Below are 25,316 nucleotides of genomic sequence, written 5' to 3'. Positions count from 1 at the left end.
TATAAAAGACTTGCTACCACCACATGAATCAGTCGGTGTCAGACAGACGCTGCGATATCTCCCATTGACCAAGACGTTTCTTGTAAGTACCTGATTTTACGTAACTGTATTACAAATTCATGTGGACAGGTCTGTAAAAATAAAATTTGTGGCCCTCTGGTGTAGGTGTTTATGTGAAATCAGCCCTTGATAAGAAGAAGTTTGCACCCCTGGGTAGGGGTAATAATCTTTTTTTATTTTATTTTATGCATTTTCTCCCCTTTTTCTCCCCCTTTAGCGCGTCCAACTGCCCAATTGCATCATGCTTCCTCTCCGCCTATGCCGATCGCTGCTCTGACCAAGGAGATTGAAGCTAACCCACGCCCCCGCCGACAGGTGGGCAGCAAGCCGTATGCATCTTATCACCCACACACTGATGAGTGTTGTGTACAGAGAGACACACCCTCTTTCCTCATCTCTGTGTAGGCGCCTCTAATCAGCCAGCAGAGGTCGTAATTGCACCAGTCTGACAGAGAGAGACCCTATGCGGCTTAGTCCCACCCATCTGAACAACAGGCCAATCGTTGTTCATGTGGCCGCTCAGCCTCAGCCGGCAAGGCAGAGCTGAGATTCGATACGATGTATTCGAGATCCCAGCTCTGGTTGCAGCGTGTTTTTACCGCTGCACCACCTGAGCGGCTGTGGGTAATAAACATCTTTGAAAGCACTGTCATGGCATTACAGAAAAATAGAGTTTATTAAAATATTATTATTGTTGTCGTTGTTTTTGCTTTTGTAGGTTATGTAACATGTCCAAATTATTTTGCTTCTTTAAGGTTTTAGATTTAGATTTTTGTTCAAATCAAAAACCTGACTTATTACCCTTTACTACATACAATTTCTTGCATTATTAATAATCTATTTTGTAATAAAGGCAAAGACAAGAAAGCTCAACAGTCCATTTAAAATAAAAAGTAGACGGCTCTTATAAAAGTCTGTGGCAGTATATATTTAGTTACATCTAAAATGATATATTACTGCCTTAAAAAGATTGTATTTCTCTAAAATACTTTATTTCACAGAGCTTTCTTCTCCCACAAAAGAAACTATAGAATTTAACACATAAGCAACACTTACAACACACATTATGAGTAGAACAAACTCATGAGTATCATCATGCGTGTATCAGAAAAACAAAAACATCCTAGTGACCATCTTTATTACTGACGTTATTAACACCTTATAAATCACTCATCTCTCATATACTGTATATAACAAACACTAAGAACAAGAGGTGCTCGAGCTTCTGTGCTGTTTTCATGTTCTTGTCCTCTGACAGACTCAGAAAGGGGCTCACATTTTGACGGCGTGTGCGTGCTTCTTGCATAGAGGCTTGTCTTTTTTGGAGAAAAAGGTCTGGCCCTCTAGACTGGTGCTGCACACCTGTAATACAAAAGGACATTTTTATAAAATTATACATCATATGTAGTACAGTGAGGAGGGAGCAGTAATACACAGTTAATGATAATGTCACTGTTGTTCCATACACCGACAAGGCATAACATTATGACCACTGACAGGTGAAGTGAATAACACTAATTATCTCTTTATCACGGCACCTGTTAGTGGGTGGGATATATTAGGCAGCAAGTGAACATTTTATCCACAAAGTTGATGTTAGAAGCAGGAAAAATGGGCGAGCGTAAGGATTTGAGCGAGTTTGACAAGGGTGAAATTGTGATGGCTAGACGACGGGGTCAGAGCATCTTCAAAACTGCAGCTCTTGTGGGGTGTTTCCGGTCTGCAGTGGTCAGTATCTATCAAAAGTGATCCAAGGAGGGAACAGTGATAAAGCAGCGACAGGGTCATGAGTGGCCAAGGTTTACTGATGCACGTGGGGAAGGCTCAAATTGATGAAGAAGTTAATGCTGAAAATGAATGAATGAATGAATGAATGAATGTAGGGTTTTATAGTAGCGAAAAAGAACCAAGTTCATACTACTGCCCATTGTTTCACATATTCAGGTACTGGGTGTCCACAAATGTTTGTCCATATGCTGTATATTAGAAGTAATTTACATTTCTTTTTTCCCCAAAAAAAATGAACTTACTGAACAAACAAAGCAGGTGTCATGCCAGGTGAAGCCCAGGGCCTCCAGAAATTTGTCCCCAGCCTCAATAGGGAAGTCACATCCATTGCAGTTGGTCCCGAAAAGAGCGTAATAATCTAATCAGAGATAAACACATGCACAGACAAGCACACACACACACGACACTGATTAGTCTGAGTAATTAAACACACCAACATCAACCGTAAATAGTTCAGTAATCAGAGCACCATAAAGAAGCTGTAAACCTACTCTGACTTTTAATGCTTCTCCAATAACTTGTAAAGGTCAGCGACTGTTTAATGAGTGTTTAATGAGCACAGATTACTTAATTATGGCCTGTAACTAACAGCAGTCATTTGGGCTGGACCTGTTTGATGAACTGTGTTTGCTCTCAGGGATGGGAAGGGCTGGACAGGGTCTAGCCTCATTCATGCTAAAATCTGTGTAAATACAGGGTTACCCTTACTGGTAATGACACGGCTGTGTTTCATTCACACACATCAGCAAAACAGCAATCGGGAATACGATAAATGTGGGGTAATTTAAACTTTAATTTAGGTAATTTTATTGGGTGCTTCTTCTTTAATTAACAGCATATAATGAAAGTGATTCACCTCTGATTCCATTACAAATGATTCCTCATTACTGAGTACTGACTACACTTTTCTGTTAAGCATTCAAATTTGTACTTAGCCCTGTGATGGACTGGCAACCTGTCCAGACCTGTCCGGGTGTTACCTACATTTCGCCCAATTAATATAGCAGGTTAAAGATTTCATACAGAATAAATTATATAGACACTGCAGGTAATGTTATTTCCCCACTAACAACCTAGTCAATGAATATATTAAACATAATATAATGTATAATGAATTATAAACACGATTGAAAAGCATGCATCAGACAAGTGGATACAAGTGGATACTGGGCCTAAACGTTTTGCACCTGTATGAATAAACTAAAAACGATACAAGAGGATGTCTGTAATAATTAAAACCCAACAACATTAACATACAAATATACTGTAGATTGGATCATCAACAGAAAGCATACTCATCAGAAAGGGTTTAACTTGCCGCTCAGGTGGCGCAGCGGTAAAATACACTAGCACACTGGAGCTGGGATTTCGAAAACATTGTATCGAATCTCAGCTCTGCCACCTCATAACTGATGCAATTACGAACTCTGCCGGCTGACTGATGGCGTCTGCACAGAGTAGAGGAATAATGCGATCAGGGTGTGGCTCTCCGTGCACAAAGCTGATCCGCATATGATCTCGCCTCGTGCAGGTGAAAAGATGCAGTCGGCTACTGCACACGTGTCGGAGGGGGCGTGTGTCAGTTCGCTCTCCTCAATCGGTGCGGGGTTCAGCACCAGTAGAGAGGAAGCATAATGCAATTGGGTAAAAATTGTACGCGCTAAAAATCGATATTTTCAATATTTTATTTACTCTTGTATTTCTAATGAGTAAGCTTTCACTTTCTGTTCACACAGGAACCAACACATTGTATTTTTGGCACCTGTACCAGGTCTCAGACCAGTATGTTTTTGTGTCAATTTACTCTGCAGTTTAACGTTGAAGTGCTTTCAAACAAAAACAAGGCCAGGTAAAGTGCCTGTAAATCCCTGAGTAAACAAGCATGTGTGAAAGAGGCTTAAGACTGTAGGCTGGGTTTGGGATTGAGAGCGATGTGTGTGTGTGTGTGTGTGTGTGTGTGTGTGTGTGTGTGTGTGTGTGTTCTGTGCTCTCACCTCTCTCGCAGTAGGGCTGTCCGTCCTCAAGGTGGAAGGTGTTGTTGCGGATGGGCTGCTGGCAAGAGGTGCACAGGAAGCAATACACATGCCAGGTTTGCTTCAGAGCATTAATGACTTCCTGTTTAAAAAGAACAAATGCTAGTTTAGGTGGTTCCTTTTTAAGAGGCAAGTGTGATCAAGAGTGACATTCTAGAGTACTGTGTTTTCCAGCTGCCACACTAAATCACTGATTGGCTGGTTCATACATTTACAAAAACTGAACCAGCCTGTCCTTGCTGCTGAAAACAACACCAGGTAACGGTTGTACAGTGGTACCACTGATACTATTGTACCACTGTGGCAGTGGTAACCTAGTGGGTAGAGATTTGGGCTATCAGTCAGAAAATTGTCGGTTCAAATCCAGGCTTTGCTATGCAGCCAGTGTTGGGACTTCGAGCAAGGCCCTTAACTTAATGTGTGTGTATGTGTGTCTGCCCTGCAATGGACTGGCGCACCGTCCAAGGTGTTACTGTGTGCCTTTCGCCCATTGAAAAGCTGGGATAGGCTCCAGCAGCCCCCGCGACCCTAATTGAATAAGCGGTAAAGAAAGTGAGTGAGTAAGTGAGTGTACACGTGTAGATGTATACATGACAAGTAAATGAATTCTTCATAAAAGAATACTCATAACATGATGCTACAACCATCATATTTTTAAGTTGGAGCAGAGTTAACTGGTGTGTGCCTTGTTTAACCCTATTTGAACATGTTTGGGATGAATTGTGACACTGACTGTGAGGCAGGCTGTCTCAACGCTACTGTCAAGAAGAGCTACTGTGGCCGCTCAGGTGGCGCAGCAGTAAAAACACACGTTGGAACCAGAGCTGGGATCTCGAATACATCATATCGAATCTCAGTTCTGCCTACCGGCTAAGGCTGAGCGGCCACATGAACAACGATTGGCCCGTTGTTCAGATTTGGGCGGGACTAAGCCGGATGGGGTCTCTCTCCCATGATTGGTGATTGATGGTGCCTGCGCAGAGATGAGAAAACAGTGCTCTCAGGGTGTGTCCTCTCCGTACACAACACTGAGCTGCGCTGCACTCGTCAAAGTGCAGGTGATAAAATGCATACGGAATGCTGCCCACATGTCGGAGGGGGCATGGGTTAGCTTCGTTCTCCTCAATCAGAGCAGGGATCGGCATTGGTGGAGAGGAAGCATGACGCAATCGGGCAATTGGACGCGCTGAAAAGGGGGAGAAAATGCATAAACAAAATATATACAGTGTATCACAAAAGTGAGTACACCCCTCACATTTCTGCAAATATTTCATTATATCTTTTCATGGGACAACACTATAGACATGAAACTTGGATATAACTTAGAGTAGTCAGTGTACAGCTTGTATAGCAGTGTAGATTTACTGTCTTCTGAAAATAACTCAACACACAGCCATTAATGTCTAAATGGCTGGCAACATAAGTGAGTACACCCCACAGTGAACATGTCCAAATTGTGCCCAAAGTGTCAATTTTGTGTGACCACCATTATTATCCAGCACTGCCTTAACCCTCCTGGGCATGGAATTCACCAGAGCTGCACAGGTTGCTACTGGAATCCTCTTCCACTCCTCCATGATGACATCACGGAGCTGGTGGATGTTAGACACCTTGAACTCCTCCACCTTCCACTTGAGGATGCGCCACAGGTGCTCAATTGGGTTTAGTCCATCACCTTTACCTTCAGCTTCCTCAGCAAGGCAGTTGTCATCTTGGAGGTTGTGTTTGGGGTCGTTATCCTGTTGGAAAACTGCCATAAGGCCCAGTTTTCGAAGGGAGGGGATCATGCTCTGTTTCAGAATGTCACAGTACATGTTGGAATTCATGTTTCCCTCAATGAACTGCAGCTCCCCAGCGCCAGCAACACTCATGCAGCCCAAGACCATGATGCTACCACCACCATGCTTGACTGTAGGCAAGATACAGTTGTCTTGGTACTTCTCACCAGGGCGCCGCCACACATGCTGGACACCATCTGAGCCAAACAAGTTTATCTTGGTCTCGTCAGACCACAGGGAATTCCAGTAATCCATGTTCTTGGACTGCTTGTCTTCAGCAAACTGTTTGCGAGCTTTCTTGTGCGTCAGCTTCCTTCTGGGATGACGACCATGCAGACCGAGTTGATGCAGTGTGCGACGTATGGTCTGAGCACTGACAGGCTGACCTCCCACGTCTTCAACCTCTGCAGCAATGCTGGCAGCACTCATGTGTCTATTTTTTAAAGCCAACCTCTGGATATGACGCCGAACACGTGGACTCAACTTCTTTGGTCGACCCTGGCGAAGCCTGTTCCGAGTGGAACCTGTCCTGGAAAACCGCTGTATGACCTTGGCCACCATGCTGTAGCTCAGTTTCAGGGTGTTAGAAATCTTCTTATAGCCCAGGCCATCTTTGTGGAGAGCAACAATTATATTTCTCACATCCTCAGAGAGTTCTTTGCCATGAGGTGCCATGTTGAATATCCAGTGGCCAGTATGAGAGAATTGTACCCAAAACACCAAATTTAACAGCCCTGCTCCCCATTTACACCTGGGACCTTGACACATGACACCAGGGAGGGACAACGACACATTTGGGCACAATTTGGACATGTTCACTGTGGGGTGTACTCACTTATGTTGCCAGCTATTTAGACATTAATGGCTGTGTGTTGAGTTATTTTCAGAAGACAGTAAATCTACACTGCTATACAAGCTGTACACTGACTACTCTAAGTTATATCCAAGTTTCATGTCTATAGGGTTGTCCCATGAAAAGATATAATGAAATATTTGCAGAAATGTGAGGGGTGTACTTACTTTTGTGATACACTGTATATATATATATACTGTATATATATATATACTGTATATACAGTGTATCACAAAAGTGAGTACACCCCTCACATTTCTGCAAATATTTTATTATATCTTTTCATGGGACAACACTATAGAAATAAAACTTGGATATAACTTAGAGTAGTCAGTGTACAACTTGTATAGCAGTGTAGATTTACTGTCTTCTGAAAATAACTCAACACACAGCCATTAATGTCTAAATAGCTGGCAACATAAGTGAGTACACCCCACAGTGAACATGTCCAAATTGTGCCCAAATTGTCAATATTTTGTGTGACCACCATTATTATCCAGCACTGCCTTAACCCTCCTGGGCATGGAATTCATCAGAGCTGCACAGGTTGCTACTGGAATCCTCTTCCACTCCTCCATGATGACATCACGGAGCTGGTGGATGTTAGACACCTTGAACTCCTCCACCTTCCACTTGAGGATGCGCCACAGGTGCTCAATTGGGTTTAGTCCATCACCTTTACCTTCAGCTTCCTCAGCAAGGCAGTTGTCATCTTGGAGGTTGTGTTTGGGGTCGTTATCCTGTTGGAAAACTGCCATGAGTTTTCGAAGGGAGAGGATCATGCTCTGTTTCAGAATGTCACAGTACATGTTGGAATTCATGTTTCCCTCAATGAACCGCAGCTCCCCAGTGCCAGCAACACTCATGCAGCCCAAGACCATGATGCTACCACCACCATGCTTGACTGTAGGCAAGATACAGTTGTCTTGGTACTTCTCACCAGGGCGCCGCCACACATGCTGGACACCATCTGAGCCAAACAAGTTTATCTTGGTCTCGTCAGACCACAGGGCATTCCAGTAATCCATGTTCTTGGACTGCTTGTCTTCAGCAAACTGTTTGCGGGCTTTCTTGTGCATCAGCTTCCTTCTGGGATGACGACCATGCAGACCGAGTTGATGCAGTGTGCGGCGTATGGTCTGAGCACTGACAGGCCGACCTCCCACGTCTTCAACCTCTGCAGCAATGCTGGCAGCACTCATGTGTCTATTTTTTAAAGCCAACCTCTGGATATGACGCCGAACACGTGGACTCAACTTCTTTGGTCGACCCTGGCGAAGCCTGTTCCGAGTGGAACCTGTCCTGGAAAACCGCTGTATGACCTTGGCCACCATGCTGTAGCTCAGTTTCAGGGTGTTAGCAATCTTCTTATAGCCCAGGCCATCTTTGTGGAGAGCAACGATTCTATTTCTCACATCCTCAGAGAGTTCTTTGCCATGAGGTGCCATGTTGAATATCCAGTGGCCAGTATGAGAGAATTGTACCCAAAACACCAAATTTAACAGCCCTGCTCCCCATTTACACCTGGGACCTTGACACATGACACCAGGGAGGGACAACGACACATTTGGGCACAATTTGGACATGTTCACTGTGGGGTGTACTCACTTATGTTGCCAGCTATTTAGACATTAATGGCTGTGTGTTGAGTTATTTTCAGAAGACAGTAAATCTACACTGCTATACAAGTTGTACACTGACTACTCTAAGTTATATCCAAGTTTCATTTCTATAGTGTTGTCCCATGAAAAGATATAATGAAATATTTGCAGAAATGTGAGGGGTGTACTCACTTTTGTGATACACTGTATATATATATATATATATATATATATATATAAAGAGCTACTGTGGCTCACATTGCAGACAATCTTAATACAGGTGATGAGGTGAATATGTCACAACACACAGTTCATCAAACCGTTCTGTGGATGTGGCTGTGCTGTCACAGACCAGTCAAAATGCCAGTGCTCGCCCACGTTAATCCCTGCCCACAGTTAACAGCACAAGGTCGACTGGTCTGACGAATTCAGTTTTCACCAAGACGTGAATAGCTGGACACGCGCGTGTGCATAGTTTATGCAGAAAATATGGTATTAGAATACACAACAGGATGATTCACCTCACAAAGTACAAAAGTTAAGATCTGCTGTTAATGTCCAGGTACCAAATACCACAGATGTGTATCAGATGTGTCTATGGGTTAGAGCTGATTTGACAGCATAATGATCAAGTGGCCCAAGGTTTCGGCTCATCTGTGTGCTTTAAAGTGTATGTTCGTAGGTACATACACTTTCAATTCTTAATTTCTAAAAATGTATCAGAGTTAGGTGATAAAAGGCTAAACTATCTGTTCTTTTTGTTCCCATAATGCACACTTGTGTAGGTCAACAAAAAACCCTGCTTAGTTCTTTTAAAATGTGAACTTAAGATAGTAAAATATCAACAACCCAAGAGCAGATAATAAAGAAATTAAATTAAAGTGTTCTTTTATCTACTAAAGGACGACCTTAAAAGAATGATTTGATATAAAACCATAAACAGGATGTTGTTTCATCTCTGCAGAGCAATGCCCTGTGTCCTGGACCAGCCCTATTCGAGTCTCATTAGCAGGGCAAACCCCCGTCCACTTCATGGCCATTCTCTGCAGCGCTGACCTTGTGGCACCAGTGAACCAGGACCGTGGCTAATTTTCACACGCTGGCATGGCGATTGTCCACCTCCCCCTTAAAGACTTTCTGATTATGATTAAAGCCTTATTTTCCCTAACAAGCCTTGAAGGCTGTGAACAGGAGGTTAGAGTTGCAGGCCATGAGAAAAAAGTTCAAAATGAACAGTGATGGATCCCAGAAGTGAGAAGAAAGGCTGAGAGTCATCATAACACTTTCTGTTCTTCTGAAAGTGAATAATTTATATTTAGTAAGGACTAGTAAGCCTTTAGAGCTCAGTTTTTGGAATGATAAGGCTGCATTTTGCCCAAAAACTTGGGTTTTCTGTATCGAAACTGGCACATACAACTATGTAGCATGTATTTGGCACTCTGCAAACTTCTCATGTGCACCTTCTCAACCTTTGCAGCCTTTGACACAGTAAATCACAGAATTCTCTTGTTTACCCTCGCCAACCTTAAAATAACTGGTTCAGCATGGCAGTTTAGAGGTGTTTTTACCAGGCGTCATGGAGATAATCTACATCGTTTTCATGTAATTTTCCAATTGAAGTCCCACAGGGTTCTATACTTGGTCCTCTCTTTTTATTAACATACACCCTTTTCTCTTGGTAAAATCATACTCTCCCAATAATCTTCCTATGTTGATGATACTCAGCACATCCTGTCATTTCCTCCTCCTACAGACACCCAAGTCTCAGCTCGTATCTCGGCGTGTCTGGCAGATATCTTATTATGTCAACTCATCTGAAACTCAACCCCGGTAAGACTGAGCTGAAATATATTCCTGTGAACATGTCTCCATGCCAAGATCTAGTCATCTCTCTTAGTGACTCTCGGATCAAACCATGTGATTGTATGAATCCTTGGTGTCGTCCAGGATAGCTAGCTATTCAGGTTGGCTCATGTTGCTTACCTGACCCGACCATGTCCACTTCTGTCCAGTCATTTTAAGGCTGGACTACTGAAATGCCCTCTTGGCAGGTCTTCCTGTATTTACAAATAGACCTTAACTACAACTTATTCGAAATGCAGCCACACGCCTGGTTTTCAACCAACGCAACATCTGTCTGATTCTAGTAGCAGAAAAAATTGAATTTACAACATTTTATGTCACATACCCTTTAAGGTACAAGTCTGTCCTGATTAAGCCAGCAGATGAGTGATATAAAGCTCATTTTAGTGACAACACCTTTATTCCAGAAGCCTTAAATTCATGACTGACCTGTTTTTGTACCTACAGATACTGTTATATTAACACAAAATTAATACTCAAATTTCTTAGACCAAGAAAGTTGTGTTAATTTAATCATTTAAATCAAGACTTATATGACATAACAGGGAACACTTTGCATGAATACCATCAGTATTAATAAATACAATGTTTGTTTCAGATGATGCACATACTGCAATTACATAAAAGCCCAATTTACACTTCATCACCTCATATTCATACACCTAGCCCACAGTTTTTGCAGTACCAGAAATATTAACCGTAGATACGGATTAAAGGGTTAGTTTAAAGGTTAGTTGCTCACCCCGAGGATCTTCTGCTGGCAGCGACAGCAGCTAGGGGCGAAGAATTCCTCGTAACAGTGCGCACAGTAAACAGTATCATGCTCTTCCACAAAGCCCACTTCAACCAGAGTGGTACGACAGTGAGCACAGTTAAACTCCTCTGGGTGCCATGACTTCCCCATAGCCACCAAAAATGGACCCCTATACAAACAGACAGAATGTTAATGTTACTATACTTCATTTGCTATATAAAATAAAATGAAAAAAGGTCCAGTCAGCAGTTTTAAATCAGTTCACTTCTATATAATACTTAATGAAAACATCTGTAATTGCTAGTGATTTAATAATGGTTTGGAGTTTTTTTTTTTTACTTTGTGGTTAGGCCTGGGCAAGCCATAGCCTAGTGGTTAGGGTACTGGACTGGTAATCAGAAGACTGCTGGTTCAAGCCCCACCACTGCCAGGTTGCCTTGAGCAAGGCCCTTAACCCTCAATTACTCAGACTGTATACTGTAACTGTACTGTACTGTAAGTCGCTTTGGATTAAGGCGTCTGCTAAATGCTGAAAATGAATGAATGTAATGAATAAAGCAATAAGCCACGAGAGACCGTGCGTTACTGCGATTTTATATTTATTTTGATAAAATCATAGCAGTAACGCACTGTCTCGAGTGGCTTATTGCTTTTATAAAACGGCGGTCAACATAAAATATAATAAAATACAACAATGTTCAATTTATAAATGTTTTTATTTACAAAAACACTTACAAAAAGCATTCTTCCGCGACCTCAAGTAGTTCGTTAACAGTGTTGCTAGGCAACATGAGGGCGAACATAACATTCACTTTTTCTTTTCAGTGGCGTATTAATATGGAATGATGTGAGGTGGTCATAGGTGTGCGTTTATCGGGGATTTTACAACGGCTTCGAATGCGGCTCAGCCAATCAGATTTTAGGACCGGAACTATCCGTTTTATAAACACTCATTTTAAGTCATATATGATATAAGCACAATTGACCTATAAGGTGTTTCTACCAAGAGTAGAGAGTAATTTGAGAATGAAGTTTCCAGACACTTTCTGTTTAGCTTGCTCATGCTTTTAAAGTAAAGTAAAATAATTTCAACTAAATAGTAAGAAAATAAATGAGAATTGATTATCCAATCTTGAGTTTAATGTATTTATGGCATGCATGACCAGAAACAAACAACCTTTGCTTAGAACTTTTAATGTAGTGTTTTTTCAGCTGCCTTATGTTGTGATTTTAGAATGTAAATATTCTGAGCCTGTAAGCGCACTTCTACTGCAATTAAATGCTGCTAAATGTGCAGGAAAGTGACAGCTGGTGATTATAACTTTCAAGAGGTCTTTTATGCTGACAAATGCCAATCCATCGCACAGCTCAAACACCTGGTCTTAGCCTGATCTTGTGGTTGAAAATCCTCAAGAGTATTACAAAGGTACAGCTGGTAAATTACCTCCTGCTCAGCAACATGGGTCCTGAGGACCTAGCTTTGATGCTTGCCTCCGTTTTCCATCTATAAGTTACTGATACTACTCTGTATCGGTATCGGTTCAATATTGGGCCAAATCACTGGATCGGATGAAAAAACGTGTAATTCTATCCAATACTGTTGCTTAACATAAATAACACTTAATGTAAATAAGGCCATTGTTTGTGTTTAAAGCAAAGAACACACAAAGATACGTTCCAACAGAGTGTCGTTTATTGCCAGCTCACTCGGCAACTGCCATCAGTGATCTTGATGACATCATTAACATGTGCCACTGATCTACAGCTCATCAGTTGTAGATCTCAGCCATTCAGAGATTAAAACACACTGATCTACTTCAACATTTAGCATTTAAAAAAATCATCTACTACTGCCACATCTAAAAACACTGTTTAAACACAATAAAAATCGCTTTATAAATGATAAATCGCTCACCTGAGATAAAGAAAACATATCTTTATCGAACGTAAGTGAAACCAAAAATGCTGCTAAATGTTCTGTGTGTATAAGTGAAAATAAAAACAGCAGTTTAGCATAAGTGTGATGTTGTAGGTTCTGTATTTATTCCTTTAGAATATTTGTTTCACAATCTGAGAATTGTTATTTAGATAGCTAGTTTAACCATGGCAGAGATGGGGACTCGAGTCTGCGACGCACGTAAGTCGCACACAGAAAGACTTCAGACTCGACTCGGACTTGGGCTGGACGATATGGCTAAAATTTATATCACGATATAACTCCTAATTTCGGTCGATACGATATAATTCCGATATCGATATGAATAACACAAATGTCAGAAAAACTGCCAAAACCACCAAAATTGGATGGCTGTACCTGCAAACCTCTTTTCTGGTTTCTGGCAAGAAATACAAGCTGAATACACGACTGAATTAGTCCTTCATCTCTTATCAGCTATTTCATCTGCTTCTTTTTCTACTGTGGACAGTGGCGGAGCCAGACAATTTCCATAGAGGTGGCCAGACTGAGACCATTGCTCACACAGGGGTGGCACAGAAACTCTGATACCTTATTTTTTTTATGTGGCTAGTGGCTGTTGATCTAGTAGTGTTTTGGTCACTCACTCGTTTACCTATACAGGCAGTGAGTACCATGTAAAATTACATCAAGCCTAGCATAATAAGCTTTTTATTTTTTCTCATTTTCCCTGTGAAAAACTAAAATATAGCCTATAACCTTAACAGAATTTCAAAGATATTCCTTTGCAATACTTGATCATTTGATTGCAAACTTGTGTGTACTGATGAGACTCATATGAACCCCAGAACATGCCAGTGTGAATGCATGGAAAACAAATTTTAATTTTCTTTCAAGAATATGATACATTCTGACCAACACTATTAAGCCAAATCAGCACTGAAATTTGACTTTACTTTTAACAGTCTTCTACAATGTTGGGGCTTTTTAAAACTGAATATTCTCTTTTCAATAGAAGTGTTATTTAAATGCTATTAAATTGTTTTTGAAAAAAAAAAAACCCGCCCAATTAGGAGGAAAACAGCCCAATCTGGCAACAGTGGAACGCGAATATCCCGTTGGTGCCTTTATTCGTAGCGCGCCACAACTAATAAGAAGTAATATTAATAACTGGTATTAGAACTCAGTAGTAGTACTTCTTCTGTAATATTGTTGGTGGTTGACATTTATGTTGAGTGTATTACTGCACTGTTTTGATGGAGAACTACATGCTTGAGGTGCGCTGTTGAATTGCGTCCCTGTGGGAACACCTGCGAGCAGAAATGCTTCCCCAAAAAAGTAACACGGGCAAAGCGCACTGATGTAATGCATATCGATCGAATTTGTTTAAAAATCATATCATGTTATTGAAACATTTTCTATCACGATATATATCGATATCGAATTATTGTCCAGCACTAACTCGGAAAAGTTATAAAGTATATCTTTTCATGGGACAACACTGACAAAATGACACTTTGACACAATGAAAAGTAGTCTGTGTGCAGCTTATATAACAGTGTAAATTTATTCTTCCCTCAAAATAACTCAATATACAGCCATTAATGTCTAAACCACCGGCAACAAAAGTGAGTACACCCCTTAGTGAAAGTTCCTGAAGTGTCAATATTTTGTGTGGCCACCATTATTTCCCAGAACTGCCTTAACTCTCCTGGGCATGGAGTTTACCAGAGCTTCACAGGTTGCCACTGGAATGCTTTTCCACTCCTCCATAACGACATCACGGAGCTGGCGGATATTCGAGACTTTGCGCTCCTCCACCTTCCGCTTGAGGATGCCCCAAAGATGTTCTATTGGGTTTAGGTCTGGAGACATGCTTGGCCAGTCCATCACCTTTACCCTCAGCCTCTTCAATAAAGCAGTGGTCGTCTTAGAGGTGTGTTTGGGGTCATTATCATGCTGGAACACTGCCCTGCGACCCAGTTTCCGGAGGGAGGGGATCATGCTCTGCTTCAGTATTTCACAGTACATATTGGAGTTCATGTGTCCCTCAATGAAATGTAACTCCCTAACACCTGCTGCACTCATGCAGCCCCAGACCATGGCATTCCCACCACCATGCTTGACTGTAGGCATGACACACTTATCTTTGTACTCCTCACCTGATTGCCGCCACACATGCTTGAGACCATCTGAACCAAACAAATTAATCTTGGTCTCATCAGACCATAGGACATGGTTCCAGTAATCCATGTCCTTTGTTGACATGTCTTCAGCAAACTGTTTGCGGGCTTTCTTGTGTAGAGACTTCAGAAGAGGCTTCCTTCTGGGGTGACAGCCATGCAGACCAATTTGATGTAGTGTGCGGCGTATGGTCTGAGCACTGACAGGCTGACCCCCCACCTTTTCAATCTCTGCAGCAATGCTGACAGCACTCCTGCGCCTATCTTTCAAAGACAGCAGTTGGATGTGACGCTGAGCACGTGCACTCAGCTTCTTTGGACGACCAACGCGAGGTCTGTTCTGAGTGGAACCTGCTCTTTTAAAACGCTGGATGATCTTGGCCACTGTGCTGCAGCTCAGTTTCAGGGTGTTGGCAATCTTCTTGTAGCCTTGGCCATCTTCATGTAGCGCAACAATTTGTCTTTTAAGATCCTCAGAGAGTTCTTTGCCATGAGGTGCCATGTTGGAACTTTCAGTGACCAGTATGAGAGAGTGTGAGAGCTGTACTACTAAATTGAACACACCTGCTCCCTATGCACACCTGAGACCTAGTAACACTAACGAGTCACATGACATTTTGGAGGGAAAATGACAAGCAGTGCTCAATTTGGACATTTAGGGGTGTAGTCTCTTAGGGGTGTACTCACTTTTGTTGCCGGTGGTTTAGACATTAATGGCTGTATATTGAGTTATTTTAAGGGAAGAATAAATTTACACTGTTATATAAGCTGCACACAGACTACTTTTCATTGTGTCAAAGTGTCATTTTGTCAGTGTTGTCCCATTAAAAGATATACTTAAATATCTGCAGAAATGTGAGGGGTGTACTCACTTTTGTGATACACTGTATATATATATGACTCGACTCGGACTCATATTTTGTGACTTGTGAACATCTCTGAACCATGGTGCATTGAGACATATATTATTACTGCTAAGTTGTTTGAGAAGAGCTGATTTGAAAAATAATACATTTGAAGTTTTAAACAAGAGTTGCTTGTATGGCATTGAACTCAAGATTGGATGATCAATTCTCAATTATTTCTTCTTACTATTTAATGACTTTTCTTTACTTCAAAAGTGTTTGGAAACTGAATTATAGGGCTGTAATGATGCTCCACAAGGCAGATAAAAATCGGTGCACATGTGCCACGATTTGAATCGGTAATTCATTTAAAATAAATTGATATTCACTTTGAACAGCAGAGGGCACTGAGGCTATTCACCTCGCCTGGTTGACATCACTACACAGAGTTGTACGGGATTTCCCAGCCAAATTTATTTATGTGAGGATACTTTATTTTTATTATTCATTTATTTATATAATGTGGGATTTGTTTTAAAATTTCAATTTAATGTGCAGCATTGTTGTGCATAGTTTGCACCTACCTCAGAAATAAAAGGGCATTCATTATTTAGATAAATAAAAGATTTTATTGTATTTTTTAAGAGAAAAAAGGAAACTTGTCTTCAATTTCATTTGGTTAAAAAAAAAAAAAATCGGGGAAAAATCGTATCGTGAATCCCAGATCATGAATCGTGGGTAGAGTGTATTGTTACATCCCTACTAAATTATCGAGTTACTCTCTACTCTTGGTAGAAACACTTTATAGGTCGACTGTGCCTATGTGGTGTATGAGTAAAAATGAGTGTGTAAATAACACTGGCAAATAGTAACTTATTTGTCAATTACACTCAATTAAAAAAACCTCAAAATCATTATTAAATCACTAGCATTTACAGTTGTTTGCATTTACATGATTTACTTATTTCAGCTTTTCTTCCTAATGTAATAATTCCACTTTTAGCAGTGATGTAATGTCTGCTGGCATATTGTTCTTTAGTATGTCGTGTTTACTTTTCCATTAAGGAATCACATTCACCGCCATACAAATCTGAAGCCCTAGCTTTCTCCATCAAGGTGCCAAATTCTGTTAAACACCCAGATGACTAAACCGATCTAAGCAAACTGTGACCTAAGCAAGAAGCCGAGTGTATTCTTAATTGTATGCACCTGGCCTGTGCCTGTCAAACTAAAACAGGACCAGAACTTCAAGAGGTAAAGTTTTCCTAATTGGTTGCATTACACATTACTTGTTTTGAATTCTTGTTTTGGGTGGCAGGGAGACCAAGAGACCAAGATTTTCTTTTTTACTCTGAGCATACATTCATTTCATTGGCTGCAGTTAGAAGAGCTTTATAAAATGTTATAAAACAGGAGTGTCAAACTCATCTGCATTATGGTGGCCCTCAAAGGGTTGATTAACGTATCCTGCTGTGATTGCAGTCTGCCTGTTAAGTCTTGGACAATTTGTTGTTTTTCTTGGAGGCTAAATTCTGTGTTTGGTGTCAAAATGCCAAATTTATACTGTATATTTATAATGTATATCTACATTTATATTGTACTCCTTTACCACAGACACGGCCTCATAACACAAGAGACGTAGCGGTGTTTCATCTTAAAGCACAAACTTGAATTCACTTTCCCATCTTTCATTAAATTCTCTTCCTTCTGCTTCAATTTTCTCTTCTTGTACAGTTTGGGATTATTTGTAAATATTTCTCAACATCACTTGTTGGAAAACCACCTCAGTTAAACGCTGATGGGGAAACATTGCCGTCTTGTGGGGGGATGGGGTCACTTTGCGGGTCACAAAATCGGCATGCATTGTGGGAGATGCAGTTTATGTACGATTTTACAGTGTATATTAAGACAATCATACGTCTTTTAAGCTCTCGCCAGATTTGGCCCTCGGGCCTTAAGTTTGACACGTGTTATAAAAGATATTTTAAATATTTTTAATTTTAAACCTTCCACAGATCAAATTATTTAATTTTAATTGTAGAACAATAAATGGTAATAGACAGACTTAGAACTCCGGACACATAAACCCCTTAAATGAGCAAGCGTAGGTTAAGGAAAAAGCTTCTTTATATGTGTTAGGAAAAAACGTTTGATAGGAACCAGGCTTTAAAGAAAAAGTTTAGAGCCTTTGTTTACATGTGTAAAGTCCAATGAAATTTTTTCCGCACATCCCATATCACATATCTGATTCAAGCTTGTGTAGAAGCTGGGGTCAGAGTGCAGGGTCAGCTATTATACGGTGCCCCTGGAGCAGAGAGGGTTAAGGGCCTTGCTCAAGGGCCCAACAGTGGCTGCATGGCAGAGCTGGGATTCGGACTCTCAACCTTTTCATTGATAGCCCGAAGCTCTACCCACTAGGCTACCACTGTCCCCTGTGGTCATTTAAAAAAGCATAGTATTAATGTTGCATTTCTGCAAAAAATATTTATTTATTCCCAGATGTCGAATAAAAAAAATACAAATATCTGTTTATTCCCGGATGCCGGATGAATATAGCAACAGATCCATCACTCCCACTGTGAAAATAATCGTTTTGTCGGCACAGAACGGTACGATCTGGTGCAGTTACCTGCTGCAGTAATGCAAGGAGCAAATTTCCACTCTGTCAGCAGGGAAGCAAGTAACAAATGGGATGATTAGCAGAGAGGGAAAACAAAGGGCTCGGAGCATATCAAATGCTGAAAATGGAGCTCTCAAGCTTGGATGTCATGGCCACTTTTGCCAGGAGTCTACAAGTCTATTCTCGGGTCGTGCTGGTGTAACGTACACCAGCTCCGAGGTGCTGCAGCTCTCCACTCCACGCTACCGAATAATAACAAGACAGCAAAAGGCCATGAACTCTAATTCTGCTCTGATAAAACCAGCATGGCCCCTGCCCGGCCCGCCTGTCACGCCAAATTAATCACCAATTACTTTCTGCACAAATTAAAGGTTATGCCACATGTTCCGGTCACGCTGAGCTGGCTCTGCTTTACGCTTTAACACAGACCTTCTCTCATTTAACACCATGGGTCAGGAGGATCCAACAGACTATTTATTATCTATTTATTACAGGCCATGAACTCCTACCACCAAACATTCCACATACATGCATAGGTAAACATTCCACATACATGCATAGGTAAAGAGGTATTTAGATTGGTACAGTACAGAAAAAAACAAAAACATACCTTTTCTCGTTTATAATGAACATTTACCGTTTAAAGTAATAGCCTCTCTTAATTGTCTCTGTTATTGCTCTGTTGGAGCTTTTATTACATACCATTTTAAATCCATAAGAATTCATATTCAGTCCCCCACCTTCAAACCTTCTTTGGAGTGTCTTTGAGAGTTTTTTTGCCTATTTATATGCATCTCCCACTATGCATGGCGATTTTATGACCCACAAAGTGACCGCATCCCGACACTAGATGCGTTTAATGCCTGGTTCACACTACACGATTTCTGCCCTGATTTTCGCTCGGCGACTGGTCGGCGCTAGATTTGCCGGCTCGGGAGCAACTCGGCGTTCGCTCGGCGATCAAAACTCGGCTCTCAGTCGTTATGTGTGAACTACTCAACAACTCCATCCGACCGGCTCGCCGAGCACTCGGCGACCGGATTGAGATTTCTAGCATGTCAGATATCTGATCTGAGTTGCACGTCTGGCAATGAGTGCTATGTCGAACAGCCAATGAGAACACTGGATACAGTGTGAGGGGAAACGCAGGGAAGGAGGGTAAACAGGTGGGACAGGGGGATAATATAGTTTATATCAGAATACACCGGCACACACACGTTTTACAGTATGTCTGACTTGATCGTTCTCTACAAAACACCAACGTTGCATTGCAAAAATATTAATTAACCTCCAACTACAGAACAATCCATACTGTTCGTGTTGCCAAATCCACTCAGATTCATTTATTTTTCCTCCTTGATTTTACGCTGCACATCAGCGCACAAACAACTTTGATCACTCGCTACTTGTTGACGTGCATGTTTGGACGTGGTATCATTAAAGCCCTCGTCACTTCTCGCGTTTGTTTTCGTGACAAAACGTAGTTTGGGAGACCAGAGAAGCTCGCCTGCGATTCCAGTTGGTGATAGATCGTGTAGTGTGAAAGACTCCCGAGTGCAAAAGATTCAGTCGTGTAGTGTGAACTGTACAGCAACCCGACAAATCAGAAAGTCGTGTAGTGTGATAACTGAGGCGGTTTTCCAACAAGTGATGTTGAGAAATATTTACAAATAATCCCAAAATGTACAAGAAGAGAAAACTGAAGCAGAAGGAGGTAATTTAATGAAAGATGGAAAGTGAATACAAGTTTGTGCTTCAAGAAGAAAAACGGCCTCTCTTGTGTTGAGGCCGTGTCTGTGGTAAAGGAGAACAATATAAATGTAGATATACATTATAAATATACAGTATACATTTGACAGTTTGACACCAAACAGAATTTAGCCTCCAAGAAAAACAACAAATTGTCTAAGACTTAACAGGCAGACTGCAATCACAGCAGGATACGTTCCAATCAGCCCTTTGAGGGACACCTTAATGCAGATGTGGCCCTCTGTGAAAATGAGTTTGATACTCCTGTTCTAGATGTTTGGCACGGTTAAGGTCAGCGCTCTGTGCAAGCCAGTCAAGTTCTTCCACACCAAACGTTCCTTTATGGAGCACTAAGGGATCTAGGCCAAGCCCTAAAAAACCCTAAAAAAAACAACCCCATAACATTATTCCTCCACCAAACTTTACAGCTGGCACAATGCAGTCAGGCAGGTAACGTTTTCCTGAGATTAGCCAAAACAAGACTTGTCCATCAGACTGACAGATAGAGAAGCATAATTTATCACTCTAGAGCAGTGGTCCCCAACCACCCAGTCTGCGGGTCATTTATTACCGAGCCGCACAGAAAGAATAAATAATTAGAGATCGCTACAAAAGCAGTTTTCACTGCTTCCATTTCATAATCATTTCGGGTGTTATTGTCTCTTATCACCCCTAGGTGTATACCATACCATCTTATCACCACAGAGCGCCACAGGAAGTCTTTTCTACCTGTGGCCATCAAACTCTATAATTCCTCCCTTAATGTGTGACATTATGGTTTATCTGTGTAATATTCAGTATTAATATGTGCAATATTCAGTTTTCATATGTGCAATATTCAGTTTTCATACGTGCAATATTCAGTATTAATATGTGCAATGTTCAGTTTTTTCATATGTGCAATATTCATTTTTCACATGTGCAATTATAATAACGTAAGCATTTTAATTATTTAATTGTGTGTATATAACTTTTTAACTTTAAATTTTTCTTCTTTTTTCTTTGTTTTAAGAGAGTAGAGTGTTTATTATTTTGACATAAATGGGTGCTACTGTAAAAAACTGCAATTTCCCTCTGGGATCAATAAAGTATTCTGATTCTGATTCTGATAGGTAGGAGCAGCGTCTCGTTGCAGTGAAAAAAACTCATTTTCAATCATTTGTGAGCAGTATTGTTAAATCCTCCCGCCTCCGCCGGTCTGTGAAATGATATCTTATATGAAACCGGTTCGCGGTGCAAAAAAAGGGGACCGCTGCTCTAGAGAACACATTTTCACTGCTATAGAGTCCAATGGTGGCATGCTTTACACCACTCCATCAGACACCTGGCATTGTGCTTGGTGATGTAAGGCTTGCATCCATGAAGCTCCTGGCGCACAGTTTTCGTGCTGATCTTAATGCCAGAGAGGATTTGCAGAGAAGCTTATTCTCTAATAACTCTGTTATCGATTCAAAAGAACTTTTGGGCACTATGCGTCTCAGCACTGTGGTTTCTGTGGTTCCTAAATAGTTCCTTTCAATAGTACCACTTACAATTGATTGTGTAATATCTATGAAAGGAAAGAAATGTCACAAACTGATTTGTTGCAACAAAGGCATCCAATTACAGCACCATGCTTAAATTTAGTGAGCTTTTTAGAACAACCCATTCTTTATAAATGTTGTAAAAGCAGACTGCATGGCTTATGGCATGAGGTGCTTGATTTATACACCTGTGGCAATAGAACTGAATAAAACGACTACATTTAATCATCAAAAAATGTGTCTCTATACTTTTTTCATATAGTGTATAAAAAATGTATCCATAAAAAAAGCTGACCTGATGACCATGTCGCACTGGGCACACATGGGCGTGCGCGTTCCAGCAGGGATGTGTTCCGCTCTCTGCACCAATGAGTCCTGGTCCTTGGGGTGGGCTTGGGGTGCTGGGCGGTCTGGACCCTTCGGAACATTGCTGACAGTCACCCGACCTGTTTGTGGTGCTGGCGCACCTGCTTTGGGAAGTCCTAATCAAAGAGAGAAAGACAGAGACAAGATTGTAATCTGGTGTCCATTATGTGAACCTGACCCACAACAGTGTCCGAATTACTGCAGACAGCGCTGTGTAGCAATGCCACGGTCAGGTAATAAGATCGGCTAATATTGTGCACGACTGTGCAGCGTGACCGCAGGTGATAGATAGCCCCTTCTTTAAGATTAATGCTAGCAATGCCTCCTTATTCGCCGGGTTCATCGCGGGGCCTCGGACGACAGGGGCCATCTGTGTCCAGGACATCCACACCAACCCGGGGCCAAAACAAAGGATCGCTTTACCCAAATGAAGGGGCGAAAAAAAAGAAAATAACATTCCCAGAGTTAGAGGAGACACCTGGCAAAATAATCCTCCCTAGTCTCTGACAGCTCCATGAAGAGAAGGACAATTCTCCCTTCTCTTAGACCATGGCGGGGGGAGGTCAGAGGTCAGCGTTTTGCTCATGGAAGAACAGAAGCAGCCATTCAGTCCAGCACAGGAATGAAAGCACCAGGATTTCCTCCTGACCGACAGAATAGTGTCAATAGTGGTGTGTACTCACAAAGTGGTGAGACTAGCCTAAAGACAATGTCTCTCACAAACAGAAATGAAAGTGGGTTTTTGTGAGACCCATCCACAGATCTGAAAATATTCCACCAGTCATCCAGGTGCTAAAGTAACACGTTATTCAGTGGCGCCATAGAAGAGAGGGCAGATCATGGCTGTGTGGTGTCTTATCTGGATGTGATAGACATCTGGAGGATGTGTTTGATGCTATCAGCCTGCCAGCTAAGCTATGACAAAGTCGAGTGGAGAAAATACTTTAATGAAATTAATAGAATGCCTATATTTGTCATCTATACACATACAGATGTACAGTATATCTCAGCTTGTTTGGAAGCTGGGGTCAGAGCGCAGGGTCAGCCATTGTACGGCGCCCCTGGAGCAGAGAGGGTTAAGGGCCTTGCTCAAGGGCCCAACAGTAGCTACATGGCAGAGCTGGGATCCAAACTCTCAACCCTTAAATTGATAGCCCAAAGCTCTACCCACTAAGCTACCACTGTCCCTAATTACCCCTCAAATTAAGTACAATGCATTCTCTTTTATCCAATTTGTTCTAGACATTAGTTCATTTATGTCTGGGCATGTGGGAAGCATCTAAAGGCAGTTGTCTAACCCAGGTACCATTCTAGTATTATTCTGCCCGGATATAAGGCTCTGGGGTTTGATTTAGGTGGGCAAAATCTCCATTTATGTTCTTCCGAACTACTGGAATTTGGCCAAATGCCAATCAAAACTCTTTACAAACAGTGACCAGAGGTTATCAAAACCCCAGTCCTTAAAATAACATGCTGCTATGTGACAGTCTACCACCAGTTGCACCCATTTACCCCCTCACTAATGTTTAATGGTTTTATTGGGGCAGCATGGTGGCTCAGTGGGTAGCACTGTCACCTCACAACAAGGAAGTCCGAGGTTCAATTTCCAGGTGGAGCAATCCAGGTCCTTTCTGTGTTGAGTTTGCATGTTCTCCCTGTGTCTGTGTGGGTTTCCTCTGCAAGCTCCGGTTTCCTCCCACAGTCCAAAGATATGCAAGTTGTAGCCCAGTGGTTAAGGTACTGGACCAGTAATCAGAAGGTTGCGGGTTCAAGCCCCACCACTGCCAGGTTGCCACTGTTGGGCCCTTGAGCAAGGCCCTTAACCCTCAATTGCTTAGACTGTATACTGTCACAACTGTAGGTCCATTAAACACTTGAACTAATGAATCTTGTGTAACCAGTAAGTACCTGTTCTCTCATGAACGTAACCAAAGTAAAACATGACGTTAAAATCCTAAGAAATAAATACAAAAGTGCTACAAAAGACGGGTTTTAAACAATAGCAATCTAAACTCTGGACTTCACTTGTTAGCTCAGCTAAGCTAACATTTCCCAAAAAGATTACATCTACAGCATTAAGCAGACTCTTAAAGTCTGCAAAGTGACAGACAATTGTGACCGCATATTAACCGTATATCCAAGCAACTGAGGATTAAGGGAATTGCTCAAAAGTGGCAACCTAATACATGTGGTGCTTGACCTAGTAACATTAGGAGTACTAGTCCAGTACCAGTAACCGCTGAGCTACAGCCCCTAAGCCATAGCATAACATCAAAGAGCAACCAAGATTTTCTACCACATTGGGGAACCTTAATTATGGCAAACAACTGTAGGTAGCATTTTAAAGTAAGAGTCAAATTCACTTGCATGAATGCTCTTTTATAGCATAGCTAATACCAGCAAGCAACCTTAATAGCTTAATAGCTAGCTTATATAACAAAATAGCTTTTTATTACCACTAAAACTGGTAGTCACGGCCACTCAGGTGGCGCAGCGGTAAAGTACGTTAGCTCACCAGAGTTGGGGTTTCGAATACATCGTAGCGAATCTCAGCTCTGCCTTTCCGACTAGGCTGGGCGGCTGCATGAACAACGATTGGCTGTTGTTCAGGGTTAGAGGGTAAGAGAGTCGGATCATAGGTCCTCATAACTGGTGCGACTGCGGCCCCTGCTGGCTGACTGATGGCGCCTGCACAGGGCTGAGGAATAATGCTGATGGGCCCACTGTGGCCCTCCGTACACAGTGCCCGTCAAGTGTATGAACTCGACTCGTGCAGGTGAAAAATGCAGTCTGTACTGACTGTGCATACTGGAGGGGGCGTATGTCAGTTGAGAGGCGTCCTCAGTCATCGGTGAAGGGTCGAATCAGTATAGAAAACGCAACCAGGGGTAATCGGACACGACTAGACTGAGGGATAAAAATTGGGGGAAAAAGAGGGGGAAAAATATGTGTTGTGGAGTGGTCATGTGACTCAAGTTTGCTTTATGCTAATGAATTTTTTCTAGGGCAAATGTACACCCATGCTTTACTCAAAAAAACTGATCTACCCATTTGTATCCAGCTGCTGCCTGCAAGAAAATGCTTACTGCTGGACAAACATCTTATTTTATGAATTAGCCAGATACTAATGCAGCACATATTCAGCAATTGTTCCATTTCCATGAGTCCCGTAAAATCGGAAAACACGGTGATTACTAGCCGCTCAGGTGGCGCAGCGGTAAAGTACGCTAGCTCACCAGAGTTGGGTTTCTAGATACATCGTATCGAAACTCAGCTCTACCTTTCCGACTGGGTTGGGCGGCAGTATGAACAACGTTTGGCTGTTGTTCAGGGGCTTAGGGGTAGAGTCGGAGCATAGGTCCTCATAACTGGTACAACTGCGGCC

The 25,316-nt window shown here is 41.8% G+C and overlaps 1 protein-coding gene across 2 annotated transcripts in view; it reads right to left on the bottom strand.

The window, feature by feature from the left end:
- Window positions 1-1,181: 1,181 nt before the first annotated feature.
- Window positions 1,182-25,316, bottom strand: part of pdlim5b (PDZ and LIM domain 5b) — a 175,659-nt gene continuing 151,524 nt past the window's right edge. For both annotated transcript variants that reach the window (XM_063013956.1, XM_063013957.1), the window contains exons 9-13: window positions 21,861-22,047; window positions 10,719-10,899; window positions 3,843-3,963; window positions 2,091-2,206; window positions 1,182-1,422 (exon numbers count right to left, since the gene is read on the bottom strand). In XM_063013956.1, the coding sequence (XP_062870026.1) occupies window positions 1,333-1,422; window positions 2,091-2,206; window positions 3,843-3,963; window positions 10,719-10,899; window positions 21,861-22,047 (695 nt within the window). In that variant the 3' untranslated portion in view covers window positions 1,182-1,332. The remainder of the gene's footprint in view (window positions 1,423-2,090; window positions 2,207-3,842; window positions 3,964-10,718; window positions 10,900-21,860; window positions 22,048-25,316) is intronic.

The sequence above is a fragment of the Trichomycterus rosablanca genome, chromosome 18 (genome assembly GCF_030014385.1).
Source record: "Trichomycterus rosablanca isolate fTriRos1 chromosome 18, fTriRos1.hap1, whole genome shotgun sequence".
Lineage (NCBI taxonomy): Eukaryota > Metazoa > Chordata > Actinopteri > Siluriformes > Trichomycteridae > Trichomycterus > Trichomycterus rosablanca.
Note: the sequence above shows the minus strand (reverse complement) of the source record. Positions and strands in the feature narration are given on the sequence as shown.